The 27,030-nt window shown below is 38.5% G+C and overlaps 2 protein-coding genes and 3 non-coding genes across 5 annotated transcripts; 3 read left to right on the plus strand and 2 right to left on the minus strand.

The window, feature by feature from the left end:
- Positions 1-377: 377 nt before the first annotated feature.
- Positions 378-5,478, minus strand: LOC123897450 (protein-ribulosamine 3-kinase, chloroplastic). Its single transcript, XM_045948094.1, has 10 exons — positions 5,400-5,478; positions 5,222-5,345; positions 4,244-4,397; positions 4,006-4,096; positions 3,736-3,810; positions 3,577-3,665; positions 3,201-3,319; positions 2,797-2,937; positions 919-995; positions 378-773 (listed from the first exon to the last, which is right to left on the minus strand). Exons 2-10 carry the CDS (start codon positions 5,292-5,294, stop codon positions 627-629), a joined length of 966 nt encoding a protein of 321 aa, XP_045804050.1. The 5' UTR covers positions 5,295-5,345; positions 5,400-5,478; the 3' UTR covers positions 378-626.
- On the plus strand, positions 1,688-1,758 carry TRNAG-GCC. The gene has a single exon. It is a non-coding gene; the product is annotated as a tRNA-Gly (tRNA).
- Positions 2,033-2,103, plus strand: TRNAG-GCC. The gene has a single exon. It is a non-coding gene; the product is annotated as a tRNA-Gly (tRNA).
- TRNAG-GCC lies at positions 2,463-2,533 on the plus strand. The gene has a single exon. It is a non-coding gene; the product is annotated as a tRNA-Gly (tRNA).
- Positions 5,479-18,690: 13,212 nt separating the features above from the next.
- On the minus strand, positions 18,691-21,750 carry LOC123899950 (RING-H2 finger protein ATL73-like). The gene is made up of 3 exons (XM_045951224.1): positions 21,397-21,750; positions 20,387-20,484; positions 18,691-19,220 (listed from the first exon to the last, which is right to left on the minus strand). Exons 1-3 carry the CDS (start codon positions 21,559-21,561, stop codon positions 18,938-18,940), a joined length of 546 nt encoding a protein of 181 aa, XP_045807180.1. The 5' UTR covers positions 21,562-21,750; the 3' UTR covers positions 18,691-18,937.
- Between the last annotated feature and the right edge of the window lie 5,280 nt (positions 21,751-27,030).

Below are 27,030 nucleotides of genomic sequence, written 5' to 3' on the forward strand. Positions count from 1 at the left end.
ATTCCACAAAGATATACCGCAGTAGAGATGGCTGCATATATTAGCGAATATTGTTTACTTTTTTTTCTTTCTTTTTTTCTAGTATCTATATATGATGTAGCTTAGCTTAGTTAACAATTTATATCCGGCGGTTTCCTACCGTGAAAAACTTGAAGCTACTTTGTTAAACGCACGTCTGGCAAAATCCTGCCGCAGAAAGAAACACAAGCTAAGATGTTTTGATTTATCCTAAAGTGAGAATGCGCTTTTTTAGAAAAGTAAAATAGTTATTTAAGGTCTAATCCGTCGAGTACTTCTACTCAAGACATACTAGTACACACCGGCATAACTAACGCCAAATCTACCATAACTAACCACAACTGTTACAACTAACTGCATACACATAACTGCCATAGCTGTAACTAGCATTACTACTAAAATTGTGACTATTAGATACACTAATACCGGATTAGCGTATTATAAATGAACAGAATTTTTAAGGTACATTTCAATAATGGCGTCTCCTCCCGTTTAACTATTGTTGAGAGGAACTCATAGAAGCAAAAGAAAGGCAGCATTTATATACTAAGCAGTGAAATGTTGCCTCATTTGAATAAGCTTGTCAAAATAATTGTTACAATACTAAACTAAGCTTTTAAATAAGCTAGATAATCATCAATGATAGACATAGCAGATGATCTGTATCCAGAGCCAAAGAGATTATAATGATTTAAATAGTGATAAAGCATATATAGGTCTCTCCTTTTCTCAAAGCCTGGCTGTTTAGGAATTACCTGAAGAGATCATTTGAAATTATCAACATCCAAAATTACATAATGAAATTTATGATAAACAATAAAAACAATTAACACAATATCTAATTCTAAATTTTATCAAATTATGAATTCTTGGTCACATACATCAGTTGTAAATATTTACCTCAAAATAAGAATTATAGAATGAGCCTCCAAAACCAGCACACCAAGACATACCAAATTCTGCCTCATTGTGTCCATCTATGTAGAACAAGTCAAAATGGGAAAAATAACGGTCAGTCCAATTTTTCCTTATTGTTTTTTTAAAAAAAAAAATTGGGGTAGAGAAAATTTATTATCAACTTAAGTGGACACCAATGACTATTTTATAACTGCTTCTGAAGAAACCGGAACTTCGGCCCTTGAGGTTGGTTATAAGACCAAACTCTTACCACTAAGTTGACACCTCATGGATATTTTTTTTTCTTTAAATAACTGTATGATTGTTCAAGTCTCGAATATTTGGGTTACCCCAATTATAACCAAAGCTAGGGGTTCTACTTGCACCTAATACATCAAGGGCTGTATCTAAGTCAAACTTTGCTTCCTATAAATCTCATTGTTAGCTCAATATCTTCTTTCCAAAATGTGTGATAAAATATCAAGTTCAAACCAACGTTATGTTGATTCAAGTGGAATTAGACTCGAATAATTTAAACAAGGTTTCAAGTTCGAACCTTGTGGATAGACAAAGAAAAAGGAAACAACCATAGAGTTATTTATTGAAATTTTGTTAACTGACGTTTCATTACCCCCCACCCCACCCCACCCCCAACTAGTTGTACTCACTAGCAATCAATTTTATTTATTTATTTATTGAATGAAAGAGGAAACACATTGATAAAGTAGCTATATACAATTATCTATTATAATTTCAGAACATAGAACAACAAGCACCAGTGGTCTAGTGGTAGAATAGTACCCTGCCACGGTACAGACCCGGGTTCGATTCCCGGCTGGTGCAATTTCAAGGGAGCTGTGATGATAAATATTCGTGGTGTTGGGTAACATCATTTAATCTGAATCATTAGATGAAATGAATGTCTCTGAGCTCCCTCCCTTTTTTTGCTTAACTAAACTAATTCTAAATAACCATGCCAGTACTTGTAAGGTGTAAAGAATCCAAATTGCAATTTGAAAATGTCACAAACAAGTGATGTTATAAAGGAAAAAAAAAACACATTGATGGGGTAGCTATACACAATCATGTAATATAATTTCATAACTATTGACATCAAGCACCAGTGGTCTAGTGGTAGAATAGTACCCTGCCACGGTACAGACCCGGGTTCGATTCCCGGCTGGTGCAAAAATGGGAGCTATGATGAAAATATTCCTGTTGTTGGGTAACATCACAAATCTTGAACCATAGGATGAAAGATTGCCTCTGAGCTCCCTTTTTTTATGTTCTGGTTTGGTTCTACTAAGTACCAAAGCCTAAAAGTAAAGGAATATTCCTACTCCTTAAATTGTACTCCTACTCCCATAAATCGCGTAAAACCCAAATTTTCCCTTGACATTATTAAAAAATAAAACGACTTGTTTCATGAATGAATTGCATAATGATATCTTACTATGAATATATACAGCCGCGAAAGGAAAAAAAGACACATTGAAGAGGTAGCTAGATACAATTGTACAATATAATTTCATAAGTAATGACATGAAGCACCAGTGGTCTAGTGGTAGAATAGTACCCTGCCACGGTACAGACCCGGGTTCGATTCCCGGCTGGTGCAATTTCAAGGGAGCTGTGATGAAAATATTTGTGGTGTTGGGTAACATCACCAATCCTGAACCATTGGATGCAAAAAATAACTCTGAGCTCCCTCTTTTTGTTTTCTTTTGCAATTGAAAATTTTGTGGTTTGGTTCTAGGCACAAGGCCCAACGAAAAGTACTCCTAAAAATTCCGCAAAACCTAAATTTCCCCTTGAAATTTTAAAAAAAAAACTTTAATTTTACCGGTCGAACACAAGAAAATTTGGAAATGCTTAACTTACAATAACATGCTGGATCCAATATGACAGGCTCTCCATTTTTGTCGGAGCTTATGTTTCCACTCCAGAGATCGCCATGTAGCAAGCATGGTTCTATCACCACATTGTCAAACAATGGCGTGATGTTTTCCACCAATCTCTGCCCTGTTAAACAAGTCAATCAGATATAAACCGTCGAGCCTTATTGGAGGACAACCTAGTACACTTAGAGAACACTACAATAACCATGCCAATACTTGTAAAGAATCCAAATTGCAATGTGAAAATGTCACACACAAATGGCAAGTTCCACAAAGCTCATAATACTACTTAGCTGTTTGTATTTAGTTTCTTATGTAATATGTCTTCAATATATATAATACTTACTTGAGATTAAGAACAATATTAATGTATTGGAACAAAATTACCTTTTTCAAAAATGGTTCTGTCACTATATTGGTCTAATGCCAGCTGCAACTGGTAGCCTAATCTATGCTCTCCATAAAATTTAATCCAATCTGATGACCATGTATTTATCTGTGGTGTGCTACAGAAAATTGTAGATCTATAAGTGCAAACTACAAAAACATTCCTAACATGGAAAAATGCATGATAAATGATAACAATAACAATTGCAACAAAATTGATACATTCGGAAGAACCCGAGTTCGATTCCTGGTGGGAACAATTCTTGGTCAGGGTTTACTTACCTCACGGCCAAACTCTGAATTAATGGGGCCCCTTCCCCTAGGAACTAGAGGGTTATCACAAAAAAATGGATACATTGGTCAGGTTGTAACATACCTGCCGATGGTGTTCTCAACGTCGAAGCCAAAGCCTTTACTAGATTTCCCAGCTTTATGCATTTCAGCAAGCTTCCTCCCTAGAACTGACTGGCAAGCAAGAAGTTACAATTAAGGTGCACAAGATTTACTAATTAGAAGTACTTTCTACGAAACTGACCTGATCGCCTCTAGATCCACCAAATTCGATGAATTCCATTATGATGAAAGACCCACCCGTTGGTAGCGGTCCAACCTACAAGTCCTAGCAACAAGTTACCTCAAGGCGTGTCTTGTATTAAACACATGTTAGTGACCGACACAGACACGAGACCGACACATGTTGCTACTTTTGATCATTACATTTTCGTAAATTGTTATTGGTGTTGACGTGTCTCCGTGTCAGTGTCATTTCCATGTTTGTGCTTCATAGAATGTCAAATCTTCTCACCTTGTACGGCTTAGGCACACGGATGGTTTTGGTTTCATACATAGCTCCTAAACCAAGAGCCTCGGCCTCAAACATTGATGGTCCAATACTCCTGATATAGATTTTCAACTTTCAGCAGCATAAAGCTTATCACATGTATAAGGAGAAACAAAAGGGAATTTAACTTTCACTCAAAGATGATTGAAAATAGTGCAACAAATCCAAATCAGCAGAATGCATGTTTCAAAGTTCATAGTACCTGTTTGTTTTAACAAAGAAAGAACCAGCATCAGTGTCATAGCGATTCGCAAAATTGATACAACCACCACCAACCGGACTAATTTTGGTTATCTTTGAAGCTTTCCCTTCAGAAAGAATCCACTCGCGAACTGGATCCGTGCTCATGCTGCATACTATTAAAATCAATAAGCTTAGAAACCTTCATATTTCACCTAAACTTATCTTAATGACACTAAACAAATAGTCATCACACATTCATCTTATGAAGCACTAAAATAAACACCATACACTAGACACCGGTAATAATTTATAAAAATTGAAGTGATTGAATGTAACCAAATGTGTCATTGTCGTGTCAGACACAAATAAGCATTTAATCAAGATTATCGTGCTACATACAAGCATTCCAAATTATAATATTGGTTTAAATATGATTTTAGTCCCTGTAATTTTTTTGTTTGGATTCGGTCCTTGTAAATTCAAAAGTTGTTGCTTTTAGTCCTTGGTGTGATATTTGGCCCAATATAATCATGACACATGGCGATGGCGCTACGTGGCCAATAAGGCGACTTCAGAACTAAAAGCAACTGGTTTTGAATTTGTAGGACCGAATCCAAACAAAAAATCTAGGTACTAAAACTAAAAAACACTATTGTTGCTAGGACTAATTAAACCTATAATATTTTGAAACTAAGATTACATTATTCCTCTTAATACCATCTTCACAAGAACAATTAATTACACTAAGAACAAGAATAACTACTAGAAAGTAAAACAATCAGAGAACATGGGTAGGATTAAACTCAAAAGAATGTTCCTTAAAACAGCTCCAATTATATACAAAATGTTAAAAAACTCTAAAAAAAATTGTATCTTTGTGCAAATATATTGACATGAGTTAAGATGGTGGTAGTAACTAAATAAATAATTGGTGATTATGTCTGAAACAACATGGTACAGGGATAGGTACGAGGTAGTTATTGTTAGTAGTACTTACATGGAGATGATGGTTTGGTTTTGGTGAAAGAAAGTGGAGAAAGGGAAGAGAAGCATGTTGAAGTGGACATCATGGTTCCCACGTGTTCACTCACCTCAGTCTTATCCTCTCTCTCTCTCTCTCTCTCTCTCTCTCTCTCTCTCTCTCTCTCTCTCTCTCTCTCTCTCTCTCTCTCTCTTTTCTTGTCGCTCTTCCCTTTTACCAAACAACCACCGTTCCTTGCTTCTTTGATTTCATCAGAGGAAGAATTCGCTTTGTGACTCGAGTCAGTGTGATATCAATACAAAGTTTTTTCATCCGTATTGTCAAATGTACTAAAGTGTTTTTTTAATTCATTAGGTAACGGTTAAGTTTTAAGTTTTTTTTTTACCGTTACTTTTTAATTACTTTGTTGCAGTGTGATCATTAACATTTTTTTGAACAAATGATCATTAACATTGATATTCATCTTACGTATATTTTAATGAAAATGCAAGTATGATGGAGGAGGTTAACAGAAAGGATAACGGTGCACTAAGTTAGAAATTTAGGGGGTGTTTGTTTCATGGATTATAAATTTATTTTCAGGAATGTGACTTTGGGAATCTTTAATTCCTATGTTTGTTTCAAGTTTTAAAAAATTATGCCTAGGAATTTTTTATTCCTTGGAATATAAATTACACATGACTTTCCCACTTTTTATTCCCATGTTAAATGGTGGGAATCTTACATTCCCATGGGAATAAGAGGTAACCACTCATAACTCCCCACTCTCCCATTATTTTTAACTCATTTATTTTTTTTATTTTAATATTTTAAAATATTAATTGAATTTATTTTAAAAATGTTCTAAGGAACTTTATTTATTTACCAAACATATTGATAGGAATAATGTTCCCAGCAATAATATTCCAAGGAATAATAATCCTAGGATTATAATTTTAATCCCCGAAACAAACACACCCTAAAAACATATTTGTTATCTAAAAAATTTAAAGACCTAACGGTTACAAACGTGAAACTTAAAGGTTCTTTGGATGCATTTAACTGATTTCTTACTACTTAAACTAATTTATTAGTGGAAAAATATTTGGTTCTTTTTAGACTTTAAAAGAGGAATAACTCGCTTTGGTCACTCAAATATATGATCAAGTCTATGGTGCACGAGTGAGACAAATTTTACATTATATAGAAATTTGTTTTCATTATTAGATCAATATGTCATATTCTATCTCATTTGATCTAATGGTAACACTTGTTAATCAAATAGTGAAAATACGACTTGTCTCATTGCATATTCAACAAATCCTACACAAATTTCATTTTAAACATGCATTTAAAAAGAATCTAACAAGTAAAAAAAATCTAATACTTTTATTTTCTAAAAAATTTAAATAGAGTTTTGGTTCTTTATTTCAATTTTTCAAAGTTTTAATTCATCTATTTTGAAAACAAATTTTTTGGTTCGGTATTTCAAATTCTTTTCACTTTTGGTCCTAACATATATCTCACTCATGTGACTGAAGATAAATTAATAATTATTTTACAACCGTTTAAATGAAACTTAACCTTCTTTATTTATGTTGCTTCCAGGTTTTTCATTGTGTCTTGATTGTACTATCTTCGAAGTTAAAATCTACGTTCTTTGTAGTCTTGTTCTTCTTGGAAATTGAATGTATATTAGTACCTTTTTTATTAAAAAGAGGACCAAAGTCCGAAAATAGTAAAATTAAACCACTAGTATATAAGGATAACTAATGCCAAACAAATCAGCAAAACGTAAACTGTTTATTTGAGTCAGACACAACACAACTCATAAAACTTTTACCTTTTCTATTACTCACGTGATGAAGTAAATTTTTGTTAAGCACGACATTACCAGTTTACATTATCCAACTTTCTTTAGATGTTGTTTGCGAGATGATTTTCGAAAAGGAGAAGAAACCTTACTTTTATTTTTAAAATTTAGAACACTATAATGTTTTTTAAAAAATTATTATATGGTTATTTAAAAAGAAATATTATATAAAATCATTTATCATATTTTCAAATTTTTAAAATATAAGTGTAATGAATATCCTTACTCCTTAGCACAAAACGATAAGTGTAAGGGACAAACCTTGCTTTGTTGACAAGTACTAAAGATCGCATACTAGACCTCTTGATTAAGAAAACTCAACATTTTTTTTTTGTCAAGTAGTTCAGTGACTTGAAATTCCACCTTTAAAGATGTCCCTATCAACTGAGCTAAGCTCACGAGGACAAAACTAAACCCCTTTTTAGTTGGACAAATTCAGATTGTCATTTAAGATATTAATTACTTTGCAACTAAGATTGCAATAAATTTGCTAAAATTGAAACTGATCTTAACTGTTGATCAGAACAGGTAGAAGGCCAGCTGGAAGTCCGTTGAGCAGGTGGTAGGCAGTAATCCGAGCAGATGATCCACGAAGGGGGGGGTTGTACCTGCAGGTGCTCCGATGCCAAAGTCAGATAAGGAATATAGGGAGCAAAGAGGTACTTAGAGAGAGGTTAGAGAGAGAGAGTAATTGCAATAATGAATAGTGTTCTACCTTGCTCTCCCAAGAGGGAGAGTATTTATAGCCCCCAGCTCTGGGCCAAAGGTCCTCTTAGTGGGCTGGACTAGCCAAGGCCCATTAAGAGGGACTGCCAAGATATCACCCTTAGATAGTGGGTAGAGTAGTAATTTTACCCTATCTTGGTGGAGAGGTTGTGCCATGCTGACATGGAGGTGGTTGGGCAAGCCATGTGGACTTTGTGAGGGTCTAGGTGGACTAGCATTAGTCTAGTCCAGAACAGGAGCCCCCCAAGTCGTTGCTCCTAGGCATAGGAGTGATGACTTTAGATGTGTGCCCAAGTGCAGAAAGAAATCTCCTTGCAACCTCTCTTGAACAAAAGTGGACGAGGAAGTTGCTCGTCAAAGACTTGCTCGTAGCAAGTATCTGCAGTGTTTTGCTCGAATCGATTTTTCGAGGGTGTTTAATATCCTGCTCGTAATTATGGTTACGAGGAAGTATGTGTTGCTCGTATCTCCTGCGAGGAGATATTGCACAAGATGGAACAGTTGCTCGTTGCTATAGCGAAGAGATAACAACGAGAAGTTTTGTTGCTCGCAATGATGACGAGGAGACGATTTTTCAAGAAAGAATTGTTGCTCGTTGCTATGACGAGGAAGTTAGCAACGATGAGGTTTTCTGCAAAGCGCAGCCTTTTGCTTGAGGAGTTGCTCGGGTGAAATTCGAGCATCCTTTTTTATTGGGGATGTGAAAGGGTGCATTTACTGCTTTGATTTTTACGAGGGAGTGTAAGGACCATTGGATCAAAGCGTCTCTTCACTCCCCTGGCCTGATCTATATAATAGAGGAGAGTGAATTTCATTTTTACTTTTCACTCTCTCTCTTCAATTGCGAATCTCTCTGAAGTTCCAATTCACAAGTCAAATCGTTCTTCAGGTTTTCTTCATATTCAAGGTAATTCTTTCAAATTTTCCTCTTTAGATCCATTTTTTGTCATTTCTGCCCAGTTTTGGGCGTTTTTTCATGAAGATTGTATGAATTTATGAACATTAGGATGAATGTGCCGGGCACCATATGAACTTGGTACCGGGGAGATTTCCTCCCCTTTGAAACTCTAGGTTAGATAACTAGTGACGGGGAGCCTATCTCCCCGTTTCAAACTTTAGATAGTTTATTTTAAGATCCGGGGAGCCTATCTCCCCGTTTGAAACTTTTAGATAGTTTGTTTAGGTGACGGGGAGCCTATCTCCCCGTTTGAAACTTTAGATAGTTTGTATTGCTGGGGAGCATGCTCTCCCTTTTTAACTTAGGAATTTTTTCATGAAATTCGTTGTGTGAAATTCAAAGACGGGAAGCTTATCTCCCCGTCTTTCACCTGGGCAACCTTCCTCGGTTTGATTTTAATTGCCATTTGAAAAGGGCTTTGGTCGGGGACAGCGTCCTCGTCCTATTCTGCGCCCTTTCACTTGATTTGCGGTGAAAGGGTGGATTTGATCATCGAATTCACTTTGTTTTTGCTGCATTTCAGGTTGTAAAATGTCAGAATCCGAGGAGGTTGTGGAAAGCCAGGGTGCGGAGAAGTATACATTGGTCGACTGCATAACCGATCCTGCGCTGGATTGGGTTGCTCCAGAACCCCGGGGGATAGCCTCGGCGCTTACTTCCCAGGACCCAAGATTATATATGATCGTCGAGCAGCAGAGAGCAGACGGGCTTCAGAATTGGTCGACCCGTATACCCGGGGAGGGTGAACGGGTGTGTTCGTCCTTTGCCGGGCACGACTTTGCTATGTACGAGTTTGTTTTTAAGGAGATGGGGCTCAGGTTGCCGTTCAGCCCCTTTGCGGCCAGCGTGCTTAAAGCCTTGCAGGTGGCTCCGTCGCAGCTGCATCCAAACTCGTGGTCTTTTATTATGGGGTTCGAGCACCTCTGTACGTATAAAGGCGTTCTTCCCACTCTTCCCCTTTTCTTTAGAATTTTCAAGATTCAGCGCAAGCCGACGAGGGAGGTTGGGCGAGCACCTCGTCAGAATTGGGTTTCATTAAAGCATCACGAGGATGTTAAACTATTCAAAATGTTTGTGGATTCCGTTAAGGATTTCAAGGAGAGGTACTTCGTCGTCCGGCCAGAGTCTTCATCTGCCCGGGAGAGTTTATTGGAGCTGGAGGAAGATAGGGACGAGCAAGGTATTGCCCGTAAGGATGCCAGCGGGCAAGTTATAGTTCGGGCAGTCCCTAAGTTCCCGTTAAGCTGGTCGTACACCCATTTCCTGAAGGAGCCTAAGGAATACACAACCGGGGACGCAGACTTGTCTCCCGAGGACATGGCTGCCTTCGAAAGTCTGAAGACCTTTGTGGCCGGTTTTACTCCCGGGGTCTGGACGACTCGCAAGGGAGTTACTATAAGAGATGAGCACGGGGTGCCTAAGGCCTCTCCTCGTCTCATTAATACTAGGACCCTCCTCAAGTGCAGAAATGCCGGGGAGGTCAAATTGTGTTTGGGTATTGTTTCCTCTGTTTTTAACTTAGAAAGATTTCTGTTATTATTGTGTGTATTCCTCGTCTTTTACTAACTTGCTCGTCATTTGTTTGCAGACGAAATGGAAACTATTGCCGAGCGCATGCTGAAGGCCAAGCAGGATGAGAAGGCGAGCAGGTCTGCTCGAGGAAAAAAGAAGGCTGTTGCTAGAACTTCCCAGGAAGTGAGACCGGGGACCCCCTCCGTGCAGGTTATTGGGACCTCGACGGGCACCCCCTCCTCAGCTCCCCGGCCTCCTCCAGCGAAGAGGACAAGAGAGGAAGATCCCCCGGTTGAAGATGCGGGCATGGGAGGGTGCAGCAAGTTTCCAGTTCCTCGGTGCTTTACCGTGGACAAATTTTTTGAGAAGTTTCCTCCGGAGGTCTTTGAAACTGAAAGGGCTGCTATTCTTGACCAGGAACCAGAGGCCCGTAGGCAGCAGCATGCTCGTGATATGGCTGCTATGGTGCGGATGGTCTCAAGCTCCCTCGTCCTTGGTGACGAGCGGGAGTCGTTAGTCGAGCAGCTGAACACCGCCCAGGTCAGGAACGAGCGGGCCAAAGGTCGGATCAACCAGCTTAAAATTGTTGTGGATGACCTCAAGGAAAAGCAGCAACACTGGGGTGACCAGCTTGACGAGCACCGTAAGAGGGGAGAGGAGTTGGAAGCTGCCCGGGCAGAGATTGAAAGACTTACTGCTGCTATGGCTCCGGGCGAGAACGAGCATAAGGCTGCCGAGGGGTTGACCACCCGAGCAGACTTGGTCAAGGTGATTGCTCAGCTGTCCCATGATTTTGTAGAGGGCACTGAGTACGCCTTTGAAAATGCCGTGCAGCAAATCAAGTGCCTTAATCCTGACGTGGAGCTGGTGACCCGAGGAATACATGTTAACGGGCAGGTCAAAGATGGCCAGATTGTTATCCCGGCCGGCCTGGCTGACTCTGACGAGGAGGATGAAGATGCTGAGGAGGAGGGTCGTGAGGGCGAACAGGGTGACGAGCAGGAAGATGGATGCGAGGAGTAGATGTCCCCATCCTTTCTATTGTAATTTATTTTTGTCTCTTTGGATTTTTGGGGCCTTTGAGCCATGATTTGTAATATTGGAACAAGTGGGCTTTTGTCCCCGTCTTTTATTTTTATGACAATTCCGGGCAGGTGCCCGTTTTATTTATCTATGCTTGTTTATATCTGCTCGCATGTACGTTTACATTTTCTGCTCGCGTGTATGTTTCCTCCTTTTTTAACTTAGAAAATTTTGCGGAAATTTCGTTGTTTAAAATTTCAATCGGGGAGCCTCCCCGTCTTTTTAACTAAGAAAATTTTTATGAAATTTTGTTATCAATCTTGAGCCGGGGAGGTTCTCCTCCCCGTTTCTAACTTGGATAAAATTTCGCCTCTGAGATTTGGGCTGGGGAGGTTTTCTTCCCCGTTATTGGTATGACTGAAATTTCGTTGTTCGAACTGGAACCGGGGAGTGTCCCCTTCCTGTTTTGATCGTTCGAGCACGTCATGTGTTCGTTCGAGCCGGTTGATGTGTTCGTACGAGCACGTCGCTGTGCTCGTCCGAGCAAGTTAGTGTGTTCGTCCGGGCACGTTAGTGTCCCCGTCCGAGCAAGTTGGTGTGCTAAGTTTTGCCTGTTTTGTATACTTATCATATTTTTGCATGTATGAATGCTGCGCTCGTTGTTATTTTGCCGGGGGGTTTCCCCTGCTTGATACTGAGCATGTTTTATTGAGGGTAGTCTCCTCTGTTTTGACTTAAACAGTTTGGGGAACTGTATAAGCACTTAGAGTTGTTTCTAAGTTACGCGAATACAAGCACGCTAGTGTACCCTTCTTCGCAACCTGAACCTCCCATCGCGAGCTGGGTGCTAGGTCGTGGCACGGGGACGATGGGCTCGTTTCGAGAGTTATCCTCGTCTAGCAGGAGTTCCATTTCCCTTATGGTGAATTAGTTCCCCTGCTATGGTTTTTAGATGAGCACGTGTGCCATGGTGCCCTCCGTTGTTTAAGGTGCTCGATTCGTTGTGTTCTGAAGTGCAAGCAGCCTTTTAGTGTGGCAATAACTTAGCTGTAATATTGTTTCAATTTCTGGGCATTCCAAGGTCGAGGAAGTTTCTTTCCTCGAAGGTCCTCGAGATAGTATGCACCATTTTCTGTTTTGTCAATGACGCGGTATGGTCCTTCCCAATTGGGTGCAAGTTTGCCATCCTGGGAGTCTGCGTTGCGTCTTAGGACGAAGCTGCCCACCTCGAATTCCCTTTTGATGACTTTGGTGTCATGACGGGCAGCTATTTTCTGCTTCAGGGTGGCCTCCTTTAAAGAGGCTCCTGTTCGAATTTCTTCGACGAGGTCAAGCTCCTCTCGAAGTGCTTCGTCATTTTGCTCCTCGTCAAGAGGCTGCTCAGTCCGACGAGATGGTTCCCCAATCTCTACGGGGATAACTGCCTCCGTTCCATATACCATTCGGAAGGGGGTCTCTCCAGTTGTGGAATGTGGGGTTGTTCGATAGGCCCAGAGTACATTGTCAAGCTCTTCGACCCATTTCTTTTTGTTTTGGTCGAGTCTTCTTCGTAACCCTCTCAGGATTACTTTATTGGCTGCTTCAGCTTGCCCGTTGGTTTGGGGGTGCTCGACCGATGTGAAGTGCTGCTTGGTGCCCAGGGCAACAAGGAATGCTTGAAAATCTTTGTCTGTAAACTGTGTTCCGTTGTCTGTGACTACCACCTGTGGTATTCCGAATCTAGCTAGCACATTTCTTTTGAAGAAGCGCAGGACTCTGAGTGATGTGATGTCGGAGAGGGGTTCGGCTTCCACCCACTTTGTGAAGTAGTCCACTGCTACTATTAGGTAGCGATTTTGATAAAGTCCTTTGGTAAAAGGACCAAGTAAGTCCATGCCCCACCAGGCGAAGGGCCAGGGGGAAGATAAAGATTTTAGTTCTCGAGGGGGAGCTAAGTGCATATCCCCATGCCTTTGGCATTTGTCACATTTTTTTACGTGGTCTTTGGCGTCCTGTTGCATAGTAGGCCAATAGTACCCTGCTCGTAGAGCTTTCCTGGCAAGTGACCTTCCTCCCAGGTGTTGGGCGTTAATGCCCTCATGGACTTCGCGCAGGATGTAATCTGCTGTGTCCTCGTCCACACATTTTAGGAGAGGAATGGAAAATCCTCTCCTGTATAATTTTCCATCAAGGATGACATAGGAGCAGGCTCTTCGTCTGACTACAGTTGCTTGTTTCTGGTCGTCAGGGAGAGTTCCGTGCTCGAGGAAGTTGTATACTGGAGTCATCCAGCAGTCTTTGTCGCCAATGACGTTTATGTCCACAACCTTGCTTGGTTTTTCTATGCTTGGACGAGGGAGTATCTCTTGGATGACAGATTTGTTTCCGCCCTTCCTTTTTGTGCTTGCCAGCTTGGACAGGATATCTGCCCTTTTGTTATGCTCGCGGGGAACATGTAATATTTCAACAGAGTTGAACTTGGTGATCTTTTCCTTTACTAGCACTAGGTATTCAGAGAGGTTATCATTCTTGGTCTGATACTCTCCTAGCACCTGTGAGGCGACCAGTTGCGAATCTGTGTAGATTTTTATCTCCTTGGCTTGCAAGTCCTCGGCCAAACGTAGTCCAGCGAGGAATGCTTCATACTCTGCTTGGTTGTTCGAAGTTGGGAAGGATAGTGCTAGGGAGACCTCGATTAGTAAGCCATTCTCATTTTCAAGAATGATGCCTGCACCTGCTCCTGTAGCGCTTGATGCTCCGTCCACAAAGATTGTCCACTTATCTGCTCCGTCCACTGTAGGGGAGGAGCTCGTCATCTCTGCGACGAAGTCAGCTAGGACTTGGGCTTTTAGAGCTTTTCTGCTCTCGTAACGAATGTCGAATTCTGAGAGTTCGAGGGACCATTTGAGCATCCTGCCCGCCATATCTGGTCGACCAAGCAAAGACTTGATTGGTTGGTCTGTTCGGACCACAATTGTATGGGCCAAGAAATAATGTCTTAGTCTCCTTGCAGCATAAACTAGTGCAAGGGCTATTTTTTCAATTTGTTGGTACCTTAGTTCAGGACCCTGCAAGGCTTTGCTTGTAAAGTATACTGGTTTCTGCCCTTCGTTTGTTTCACGAATAAGAGCTGCACTTACAGCCTCTGAGGCGACGGAAAGGTACAGGTATAATACCTCCTCGTCACTTGGTCGTGAGAGGACAGGTGGCTCTGATAAGGCCTTTTTCAGATGTTGGAGAGCTTGCTCGCATTCATCTGTCCATTCGAAGACTGCTTCTTTCTTTAGTAGTTTGAAAAAGGGGAGTGCATGTTGTGCTGATTTGGATACAAATCTGGAAAGCGATGTTAGCATTCCATTAAGAGTTTGTATGGACTTCTTATCGCTCGGAGTGGGGAGCTCGGCAAAAGCTCTGCACTTGTCAGGGTTGGCTTCAATTCCTCGCTCGGTTAGGTAAAAACCCAGGAATTTACCTGCTCGGACCCCGAAGGTGCACTTCTCTGGGTTGAATCTCATGTTGTATCTCCTGGCCTGCTCGAACACCTTTCGAAGGTGCACGACATGGTCGAGTTCCTCGGGGGATTTTACGATCATGTCGTCCATGTATACCTCGAGCATGTCTCCTATTTGTCCTCGGAAGACTTTGTTCATCATTCGCTGGTATGTAGCTCCTGCATTTTTGAGACCGAAGGGCATTACGTTGTAGTAATAGTTGCCCGACTCGGTCATGAAAGCTGTTTTTTCTCTATCTGCTACTGCCATTGGAATTTGGTTATAACCTGAATAAGCATCCATAAAAGACAATAATTTAAAGCCAGAAGAATTATCAACAAGTCTATCAATGCAAGGTAAGGGATAAGAGTCTTTAGGGCAAGCCCTGTTAAGATCGGTATAGTCGCAACACATCCTCCACTTTCCATTAGATTTTTTGACGAGTACAACGTTGGACAGCCAGGTTGTATACCTGGCCTCCGAAATAAAATTTGCCTCTAGGAGGTCTTTTACACATTTTTCTGCAGCCTCCGATTTCTCAGGAGACTGCCTACGCCTACGTTGTACAATGGGAAGTGCAGTGGGATCAATAGTCAGCTGGTGACATGCTACGTTGGGGTCCAAGCCGGGCATCTCGGAAGCGTGCCAGGCGAACAGATCAGCATTTTCTTTCAAGCAGGCTTCAAGCTGCTTCCTAGCAAGTTCGGGGAGTCCGGTCCCAATCTTCACTGCCCTGCTCGGGTCTTCTCCGAAGGGCATCAGCTCGAACTCGCCGTCTGGTACTGGACGACGGTGCTCTTGGCTTGCCTCGTCGTCTTCCTTCTTCTCCTTGCGGAGCTTCTTCTCGTCTTTGTTTTCCTGTTTGGAAAAGCGGCTGTCGAGGTCAATGGAGCTGATTTCTGGCAAGGGCAGGGAGGTTGTTGCCTTGGACTTCTTTGACTCGGGGAGTTGCCCGATATACTCATTTCCTTTGGAGGATGCATTGAAGACTCTCCTTGCAGCTTCAATGTCTCCATGCAGTGTCGCAACTTGGCCTTTATGAGTATAGTACTTCATTTTGAGGTGGGCGGTTGAAGGGACAGCCATTAAGTCAGCAATAGCTGTTCGGCCCAGGATGCACTGGTAGAGAGAAGGGCAGTCTACTACCAGGAATTTCACTTTGATAGTTTTTGCAGTTTCTTCAGAGCCAACGGTGACTAGCAGGTCTACATAGCCCCATGGCTTAGTTGTTGCTCCATTAAATCCGGAGAGATCAGATCCAAAATAAGGAGTGAGGTAGGTTTCATCTAGTTGCAGAGTCTTGAAAAGTTGGGAATACATGATATCACAGGAGCTTCCTTGGTCGACCAGTACCCTGCGGACGTCCATGTTTGCCATGTCTACTCTGATGAGCAGGGGTATCTGGGAGTTTGCAGTTCCACCGGGCAGCTCTTCCATGTAGAAGGCTAAGGGCTTTGATTGCCCTTTCGGTTTATCTAGAGTTGCGCTCAGGTTGGAGGAGCCATCTATCAATTCTTCAAATTTTCTCTTGATGGACCCCACAGTCTGTTTGTCAAAACCTCCACCAGAGATAACCATAGCATGAGCAAGTGCGTCCCATTTGCTCAGCGTGGGAGCAACATAGGTGTCGTCCAAGTAGTCAGGGACAAAGAAGTCTTCAGTTCTAGAGATGGCAAGGGCAACTGGTTTGTGCCCGGATCTTTCTGGTGCAGCTTCTTCAGTGTTGCTGGTCTCAGCAGCTTCTGCCCGGGGAGCATTACCCCTCTTCACGTATTGTTTGATTTGCCCATTTCTAATCAGAATTTCAATGGCGTCTTTAAGTTGTATGCAATCGTCAGTCAGATGGCCGTAACCTTTGTGATACTTGCAGTACCTGCTCTTGTCTTGGCCAGGCTTTGTGGGTTGTTGTCTTGGAAATTTAATTCCTGCTTTAGTGAACTCAGCTGAGTTGCACTCTTTCCAAATTTCTTCCTGGGATTTGCTAAGGGGAGTATAGTTGCTGAACGTGCTAGGAGGTCCACGGGGTTCCCTAGGCCTTTCGCCTCTTCGTCTTCCTCCTCCTCGGCTGGACTGTTCAGCATTCGAACGAGGAGCAGGTTGACTGTTTCCTGCTCGCCCATAACGGGCAGCGTCTGCAGCTTGTTGCTCTTCATATTGGATGTAGGGTTGAGATTTGAGAAGGAGGTCGCCAAAGGTGCGCGGTTTTTCGATGCCAACGGCTTTTGCAAAGTCAGAGTTTGGCCTAAGGCCCCTTTGGAGCAGGTATTTCTTCATGTCATCAGTTGTTTCTACCTGGACGGCTTCCTTGTTGAACCTCTCTATGAAACTGCGGAGAGATTCATTATCAGCCTGGAAGATGGCGTCTAGGACTGCTTCAGTCTTTGGTTGCTTGCGGGAAGCAGTGAAGTGCCTGCGGAATTGGTCGGACAGGTCCATCCATGAGGTTATGGAGCGAGGAGCTAGGCTGTGGTACCAAGCCATAGCTCCCTTTCTAAGAGTAGTTGGAAATATTCTGCATCTAATTGCTCCGCTGACCCTTAAGAAGTTCAGGGTAGCATTGACTGAAGCAATGTGCTCATCTGGGTCAGAAAGTCCATCATAAGCTGGGAGAGGAGGTGGTCGCTCACATCCCTTTGGAACGGGTGCTTGAAGTATGTCATGAGATAAAGGGCAGCGGGGATCATCCTCGTCACTCTCATGTGAGTTTAGGGGAGGTGAGCCCTCACGATCAGGAGTTGGGCTCCTGGAGAATTGGTCAGTGTGATGGCTGCGGCTTGCTGGCTGCCCTTGTTTGGTCATCAAGCTGAGTCCCTGGGGAGAATGACGACGAGGAGGTGTTCGGTCCACAATTTTTCCTTTCTTCACATTCGGAGAAGATATACCCTCGCGGGGAGGGGAGACATGGTCTCTTTTTCTGCCAGGTTGCTCGATCCTCTCAAGGGCAGGTCGTCGTTGTCTGACAGTTTCCTGACGAGGAGGGGATGGAGAAGTAGGAGCTCTCCTCGGGGAAGAGTTATTCCTTGAGAATCGCTGGTTCCTTTCCAAGCGATCAAGTCTCATATTCTGCTCGTCCATTCGGCGATTCTGGCCCTGGAGAGCTTCGGTGGTTTGCTTTAGGGCAGCTATGAGTGCTGCTAGTTCGGCATTGGTAACTGAAGCAGTGGACAAGTCGGTTTCTGCTGATCTGCCCTGCTCGGACTGAGGGCGCTTCCCTGCCTGCTTCTCAGTCAAGACGACCAGGTCGCCGTCCTCAGAAGTCCAGGAAGTTTCCTGCCCGTCTCTAGGGTCAGACTCGGGGAGGGCCTGGAGGTCAGTGATGAGAACAGGAGGCAGACGGGGAGAAGAAGGAGGAGCAGCGTCCTCAACGTCATTGCTGAAATGAGATGCACTGGCCATGATGAAAAAGTGATTGATTGGTTTTGTTCTTTGGTTTACTTGCTCGAAACAAAGAAGGGGAGAACTCAGATCCCCACAGTCGGCGCCACTGATCTTAACTGTTGATCAGAACAGGTAGAAGGCCAGCTGGAAGTCCGTTGAGCAGGTGGTAGGCAGTAATCCGAGCAGATGATCCACGAAGGGGGGGGTTGTACCTGCAGGTGCTCCGATGCCAAAGTCAGATAAGGAATATAGGGAGCAAAGAGGTACTTAGAGAGAGGTTAGAGAGAGAGAGTAATTGCAATAATGAATAGTGTTCTACCTTGCTCTCCCAAGAGGGAGAGTATTTATAGCCCCCAGCTCTGGGCCAAAGGTCCTCTTAGTGGGCTGGACTAGCCAAGGCCCATTAAGAGGGACTGCCAAGATATCACCCTTAGATAGTGGGTAGAGTAGTAATTTTACCCTATCTTGGTGGAGAGGTTGTGCCATGCTGACATGGAGGTGGTTGGGCAAGCCATGTGGACTTTGTGAGGGTCTAGGTGGACTAGCATTAGTCTAGTCCAGAACAGAAACATACCAAGACACTTTTTTTTTCTTCAATATATACTAGCTATCATTCACTATATTTCATGTGGGTTTCACTAAATAATCACTAAACATAAATAAATCCAAATTATTAAGTAAAACCCACAAAAATTTCATCATGTAGTGTAATCAAAGAGTATCACTAGCTACTTTATCTTCTAAAAACCATTCCCTTATAAAAAATGGATCAAGAATATATAACAACTTCTTTATAACCTCTCTTAAATTAATCACAACCCTGATTCTGTTTCTCTTGCATTAACTTCAACTTGTCTCTCATTATCACTGTTCCCTTGTGGAGTATTAGACTCATTGAGAGATTGTATTATGGTGAATGTGACAGGTCTCACATGTTTTTCTTCACAAACATTATGCAATGTCAAACGACATACAGGACATGTAGATTGTTTTCTTAGCCACATATCAATGCAAGAAAGATGAAAAGTGTGTCCACAATAAGGTATTATGCGCAATACTTCTTTTTCTTTATAATCTCCTAAACATATCACACACCTGTAATTAAAAACCAAACTAAAATTATTAGTGTACTATATTAATTTAGAAAATAAAATTTCTTGGTAATATTTGTGCTATATTAAAATATTTTAGCTAAATTTAAAATAGTTTTGTTTATATCACATGAGATGAGGTTGCAAGACAAGACCCATAAGAAATGTGGTACGTACTCTTATTAAGTGTGGCAAAAAAATCAAGGCACGATAAATCAAGAATGTCTAGTTGAAGTTGATGTTATGAAAGTTTTTAGGAAAAATGGAGCGAGTGAAAAAATAAATAGATTTATCTACAAGGTAGTACATATTCTAATTAATATGTCTATTATTGACTCTTGGAGTTTTTTTTTTATTTTAATAATTAAATGTTGACTCTTGGAGTGATGCACTGACAGAAAAGGACTATAATCGAAAACTTTGGAGTATAAACCTCATGTAATAAGCGAAACTTTTTATTTTTATTTTTTTGTATTTTTTATTGAGTTAGGTTTATGTCCTAGAGATTTTTGTGTATGTTTTTTCTTAAATGAATCTCTAGCTTATAGAAAAATTATAATATTTAATGAACAATACTCACTCCGTTCAATAATATAAGCAAAAAAAATTACTTTTTCATGTCCCAAATTATAAGTAAAAAAAACTAACTTTTATCATTTTTAAGATTTACTTTTACTTAATTATTCCCATGAAATTAATAAAAACTACATTTAATTTACTCTCTCTTGTTTTCTTTATAATCAATAATCGATCCAAATTCTTTTGTTAGTGAAGTGTTAGCTTAGTGGTAAGAGTTTGATATTTTAAATATCAAGAGACAAAGTTCAAATCTCTTCGAATATCCTTATCATTAGTGTCACTTTAATTAATTAAAAATTATGTTTCTCAAACCTTTTTTAGAAAATATAGGAAAAGTTGTATTGATCAGCAATAATCAAAGTATAGGATATTTGGGGTTAGGCCCTCTTTTATTCCCCAAAAAAAGTTTATACTATTAGAATAACAATCTAGGTGTTGAATTAGATTGGAGAATAATAAAGACAGCATAAATAAATAAAATATCGGCTAAGATGTTCTTTAGGAAATGCCTATTTCAAAATAAGATTCTAGTAAATAAATAATTGTTAAAATGATTACTATATGATATGCAAATTAGAGACAAGACTTAACTGTGTACATTGGATGGCACTGAAGGCTTCTTGGTTGAAATTTAAAGTGGGGATTGCAGCAACAAATGCAGGTTCAGGTTCATTAGCATGATATTCTGGCTATCAAGTAAACAATAAAAAAATTAATTATTAGGCAAAGTTAATACTTAATACTCAAGAAACACATATTAAATATTAATCACTACTAACTACCAAAAGAAGTCTCATAAGATGGTTAGAACATGCAATTCATCTTGACAAGAAAAATTATATCAAGAAGCAAAAGATATATACTCCCTCCGTCCTAATATATAACCAAATATGGGTCAACATAAGTTAATATATCTCGTCCAAATTTTACACCAAATACATTAACCTTTCTTGTCCAATTTTTGCTTATATTTAAAAACTGGAATATATATATACACACACACGGTACATTCAAATTAACACAAAATATCCATTAATTACATTCTCCCATTGAAATTTTACACTAGACTAGATACTCAAACAAATTTTCATCATATATCCTTTTTTTTTCTTTCTCATAGGCAAAATTACACTGCAGATCATTTATCTTTTTTTTTTTTAACACTTTGGTGCTTTATGTTTTTTATGTAACACTTTAGTCCTTTTTTTTTTTTGTAACACTATGGTCCTTTATTATTTTTTATTTGTAATATTTAGGTCATTTATTTTTTATAAATAAATAAGATAAGGACCAAAATATTACAAAAAAAAGGACTAAAGTGTTACAAATAAAAAAGATAAAGGACCAAAATATTACAAAAAAAATGATAAAGGACCAAAGTGTTACAAAAAAATAAGATAGACGACTTGCGGTGTAATTTTGTCCCTCAAATATCTCAAAAGTACAAAACTAAGAACAATAATCCAGAAATAAATAAAATAAAGTAACATTTTAATTAATTTTAATCCATTGACTTACTATATATGTAATCATTGTTAACAAACAAAAAGTCAACTCATAGTAAGAATGATTAAGAAAAATAAGTCAAAATTAAAATTTACCCGTTCAATATCTGGTCTTGATTCAATCTCATATATAGTACGTGATCTCACATGCCTTTCTCTAAATCTTCCACAAATTATTCTTGCACATACAAATACAATGAAAGTTGCACTCATTCCAAATCCAATTATTGTACTAACCAAATTGCCACCTCCACCCATCATATCAAATTATACACCCCCACTTCACAAAACCAAAACACAAGAAGCTTAAACAAAGAAGGAGAAGGAGAAGAAGAAAAAACTTCTAAGGTTAGTATGTTATTATATATTAATATAACATAGCCCACAAGTTTCAAAGGATAAAGAAGATGATAATAAACAATGAAAATAAAAATTTATTGAGGACCCAAAAAATAACCCTTTTAAAAAAAAACAATTTTTTTTTATGTGGAATCCAAGTGGCTTTGGTGTGACTCAAAGTGAAGATGAATGGTGAGAAAAAGAAGTAGAGAGTTGTGGAAGAAGAAGGTTGATTCTGTTGCTCCTTGGAATCATATTCGTGGGGTCCATTTTATGATTTTGACCAACTGAAAATGAGGTAAACAAAATCTAACGGTTGAGAGTGGATATCAAAACTTTGTTTTTTTGTAGAAAATTATCATAACCGTTAGGAAAGTGCATTGGATTTAACAGCTTATAAAACCGCTATTATAGTTATTGGTTTGGTCATTTTTGAATAAGTTAAGGTTTGTTGCGGTTCTCTCGCCCAAAGGTCAAAATTACAAATGATAACAAATGAATTAATTAGTTACGTGAACTTAACCCAGTTGTTAGGGACAATGCATTCTATATATTGGGGCTGAAGTTCGAACCCCGATTATCTCATTTATTCACCTTATGAGTGAAATTTCTAGCCATTAGAATTCAATATAAAAAAAATGAAAAAAATGAATGAATTAAGAATTGTACCCAAAATAGTAAAATAAATGAATTAACAGTTTTGTATTGGGTCCATAAGATTAGCTAACAAATGCTAATATTATATTAGGGGGCTGCTAACTTAGACCCAGTTGGGTCTAAGTTAGCAAGGTGCACCTTTTCAGTTGGACCAAAATACCCATTCTTTTTAATTAATTAACCAAATTACCATCAATGGACGCGGATCCAGTGTCGCGCGCGTACCGCAGGACCATGGTTACAGGTCGTTGATTTCCATCAGACAGCCAAGCTCTGATCTCATCAAGACTGTCTGATCAATCAGACAGCCCAGATCATCCGAATCCATCAGATTCCAGCGCGTGCACCACACTGGATTACACCCTGGAGAGAGAAGAATCTACTTTTTAAAAGTAGGACACGTGTCGCTGTCTGATTGGCTGGGCGTGATTTTTTTCCATTTAATACTTTGAACTCAATTATTTCGTTGTAAATTAATTTTTTATTTTTTATTTTTATACCAAAATTCATAATTTTTTTTTCTCTACAAATAGAGACTTGGTTCGTTTGATTTGGACACAGAAAAAAAAACCCAATTTTTCACTACCTTAATCTCATTTTTCACTACCTTACATGGTTTGGAAACCACACCACACCACACCTGATTGATGGTTTTGGTTCTAAACCAAAACCATTTCAATAACAAACCAGCTATTTTTTAAAACTAATTTGGATTTGGTTATTAACCGGATCGAATCAATTTATAACCGGTTTGTAATAAAATTTAAGTTATTCACATGATCCAATTTTAAATAGGTTTTTTACTTAAACTAATTTTTTTTATTAGTTGATTAAAAAAAATAGATTTATTAATTATTTTAAAAACATAATTTTTCATTAATTTTATGATTGAATTGGTTTATAATCAACCCACAAAATATTTATTTTAAACCCAAATTATTTTTTGCTTAGCCGAAAACTTATTTTTTATATTGTTTTAAAAATATTTTTTATTATTTAAAAAAAGAGTAATTTTTAAAATTAAAAAATCTGATTTTTAAATACAAACAAAACTAATAAATAGGAAAAAAATTAAAATACTAAATTTTTGAAAAACAAAAAACATTAAAAACTGATTTTTTAATTATTTTAAAAAAAAAACTGAATTTTTTAATTATTTTTAAAAATTAAAAACATTAAACACTGATTTTTTTAATTATTTTTAAAATAATTATTAAAAATCTGATTTTTAAAATAAAATAATATTACAATAGTATGGGTGGTTGGTGGTGGCCGGCCGCCGGAGCACACCGCCGGCCGCCGGAGCACCACCACCGGCCACCGTGAAAGTTACCGGAGGTCCGCTGTCCGCCGCCGGAGCGCCGCCACACCGGCCGCCGTTGGTCCGGCGTTGACCACCGGTCCTCCACCCCTCTTTTAATTAATTATTTTATTATATAATAAAGAATTTTAAAAAATTGAAGATTGGGCCTGAATTAGCTATTGGGCCTAAATTTTCAAACCAATTCCAAACCAAATTACAAAATGTGGTTATGGTTTATAATTGGTGTTTTTTTATTGGAGTGGTGTGGTTTTTTTTTTAAATGGATTTTGCAAACTAAAATTGGATATGAATTGGTTAGTAATTTGGTTAAGGATAACCAAATTTTTTGCACACCCCTACTTACATCAACTCACTGAAACCATTCTACCAGGAAAATGGTTTCAGAGTACAAATCTCTGAAACCATTCTACCAGCTAAATGGTTTCAGAAGCAAATAACTAAGAATCAACTTACTGAAACCATTCTACCAGCAAAATGGTTTCAGAAGCAAACACAATTAATAAATTACTCACTGAAACCATTCTACCAGTAAAATAGTTTCAGAGTACAACTATGTGCAACCATTCTACAAGCTAAATGGTTTCAGAAGCAAATAACTAATAATCAACTTACTGAAACCATTCTACCAGCAAAATGGTTTCAGATTACAACTCTCTGAAACCATTGTACCAGATAAATGGTTTCAGAAGCAAACACAATTAATAAATTACTCATTGAAATCATTCTACCAGTAAAATGGTTTCAGAATACAACTATGTGCAACCATTCTACCAGTAAAATGGTTTCAGAAGCAAACATTAGTTTTTAATTACCGTTTTATCTCATTTAATTAACTAAAAATAGTTTCAGGTCTCCAAAAATTTCATAAAATATACCAAAAGTTCCAGAATATTATCTACTATTTTCCTGGTATAATGGTTTCAGTGAGTTGGTTGAGTGGTGCGTGTTAAATTACAACACACAAGTAACGTATTTAGTAGACAAAAAATGAGATTAAGGTAGTGAAAAATTGCATTTTTTTTTCGGTGTCCAAATCAAACGAACCAAGTCTCTATTTGTAGAAAAAAAAATTATGAATTTTGGTATAAAAATAAAAAAATAAAAAATTAATTTACAACGAAATAATTGAGTTCAAAGTATTAAATGAACAAAAATCACGTCCAGCCAACCATTGTGTGACACGTGTCCTACTTTTAAAAAGCAAATTTTTCTCTCTCCAGGGTGTAATCCAGTGTGGCGCACGCGCTGGAATCTGATGGATCAGGATGATCTGGGATGTCGGATTGATCAGACAGTCTTGATGAGATCAGATCTTGGCTGTCTGATGGAAATCAACGGTCTGTAACCATGATCCTTCGGTACGCGCGCGACACTGGATCCGCGTCTATTAATGGGTATTTTGGTTAATTAATTAAAAAGAATGGGTATTTTGGTCCAATTGAAAAGGTGCACCTTGCTAACTTAGACCTAACTAGGGTCTAAGTTAGAAAACCCTATTATATTATTATATTAGGCAAAACATTTTTTTTTTAATAAGTTAAATTAGTCATTCAAATTGACACTAAAGAGAATCGAACCTCAAACCTTAAGGAGGAACACACTCGCAAGTCCAAAATCAATACCACCAGACCAATTCAAGTGGGTTAGGCAAAACATTTTTATCTAAATTTGAATTCGAGATTTTATAGTTGTACAAGTGAATTTATGGTGATAATTGTGATTTTGTCTATGTAAAAAGAGTGTTTTGTATTGGTTCCAAGTCTAATTTGCAGGTAACTTGTTCTTTTTTAAATTTCAAAAAACTAAAATCAATATAAATTGTAAAGAAATTGGTAGAATGAGGAAAGGAGATTAGATATAATTAAACATATTAAGATTCGTCTTTTTAGAATATTCTCATATTACTTTTATCAAAAAATAAAAAGGAATCTTCTCCTATTATTGATGTAATATTAATAATTTATAACTAAAATAGATATAAAACATGATATTTAATTGACTTAAATATGATTTTAGTCCCCGATTTTTTATTTTATTTTAGTCCTTGCAAAATCTCAAAACTTTTAAAATGATTCTTGAGCCGGATTTTTTGCTGAAATGTCAAATTTCTGATAATTTAGCTGATGCTAAGTAGACTTCGTCTGTTTTCCTTTGCACTTCTTTCTTCAACAAACAATAAACCCAAATTCAATTTTTTTTAATTAATTTTGTTTTTATGAAAAAATGAATTTAATTTAAAAATGAAAATTTAGAAGAAAATGTTATTAAAATATCCACGTCAGCAAAGTAAATCTACTCAGCATCTGCAAAATCATCACAAATTTGGCATGCTAGCAAAAAATTTAGTTCAAGGACCATTTCAAAAAATTTAGCAAAAAAATCTCTCATCTTCACCACATGGAAACTCAAAACAAAAACACATCAAATAAACAATAATTGTAAATCATCTTTAAAAGTTAATGCCCATATTTTCAATAAGTAACATGATTCAGCTGAAAATACATATCATCTTATAGAAAGTTATATCAAAAAATTAAAATCAAGAGTTAGAGATCACACTTAAATTCCAATATAACATTCATGTTATATTCTTTTTCTGGGAAGATACTCTAAAAATTCGTTTAATGTTATTTTAGTCTAGTAGCTTAGTAGTTAAACACGCACACACTATAAGTATACCGAAGTGGAAAAATCGGAATCCAAACCCCATCTTTCAAATAATATATTATAGTAGCTACCAACCGAGTAACCATTATGGGACAAACATGTCAATTTTTTTTAAAGTTTATTTGTTTTGGCTAAATAATGTTTACCAAGCTATTCTCTCTATTTTCTTGCCTACCATTGTTAACTTCCATTTTGTTTAGTTCTCCTTTTTGTTTCTTCAAATTTTTGTTTACTATTATGGTGGCCTCTAGGTCGAGGGTGGCCTCTAGGGCGAGGGTTGGATTTTGTGAAGAATTTAACTTGGAGATAGGGATCAGAAAAAATGGTAGATTTTCGGAACGATAAGTGGTGCTCTCAAGCTCTTCCTTTCATATAATCACTGTATTGTGATAAAGTAAAGAAAACTAAATCAGAGAATCTTTTGGAAAGAAGGCGATGATGAGATAGAGTCGACAACAAATGGAAAAGGCGAAGGAACTAAACATAGCCCGTTGAAGAGACCTGATTTACAGTAGCACGTCGAAGTGTTGGCAGAAAAGTATTGAACTTTGACGGTGTTATTTCTTAACAATGTGTCAAGTTCGATTGGAGAACAGTACCGACAAAATGTATGGTATAGTATATAAGTTTTGTCTTATCACATTATGTGTAGTAATATAGTTTTGCTAATACCAATCTGATTAATGTTAGTTAATCTTGATTTTGATCTTTTGCTTTCACAACAAGCAACAAAATGAGCCTCT

Source organism: Trifolium pratense, linkage group LG7, assembly GCF_020283565.1.
Source record: "Trifolium pratense cultivar HEN17-A07 linkage group LG7, ARS_RC_1.1, whole genome shotgun sequence".
Classification (NCBI taxonomy): domain Eukaryota; kingdom Viridiplantae; phylum Streptophyta; class Magnoliopsida; order Fabales; family Fabaceae; genus Trifolium; species Trifolium pratense.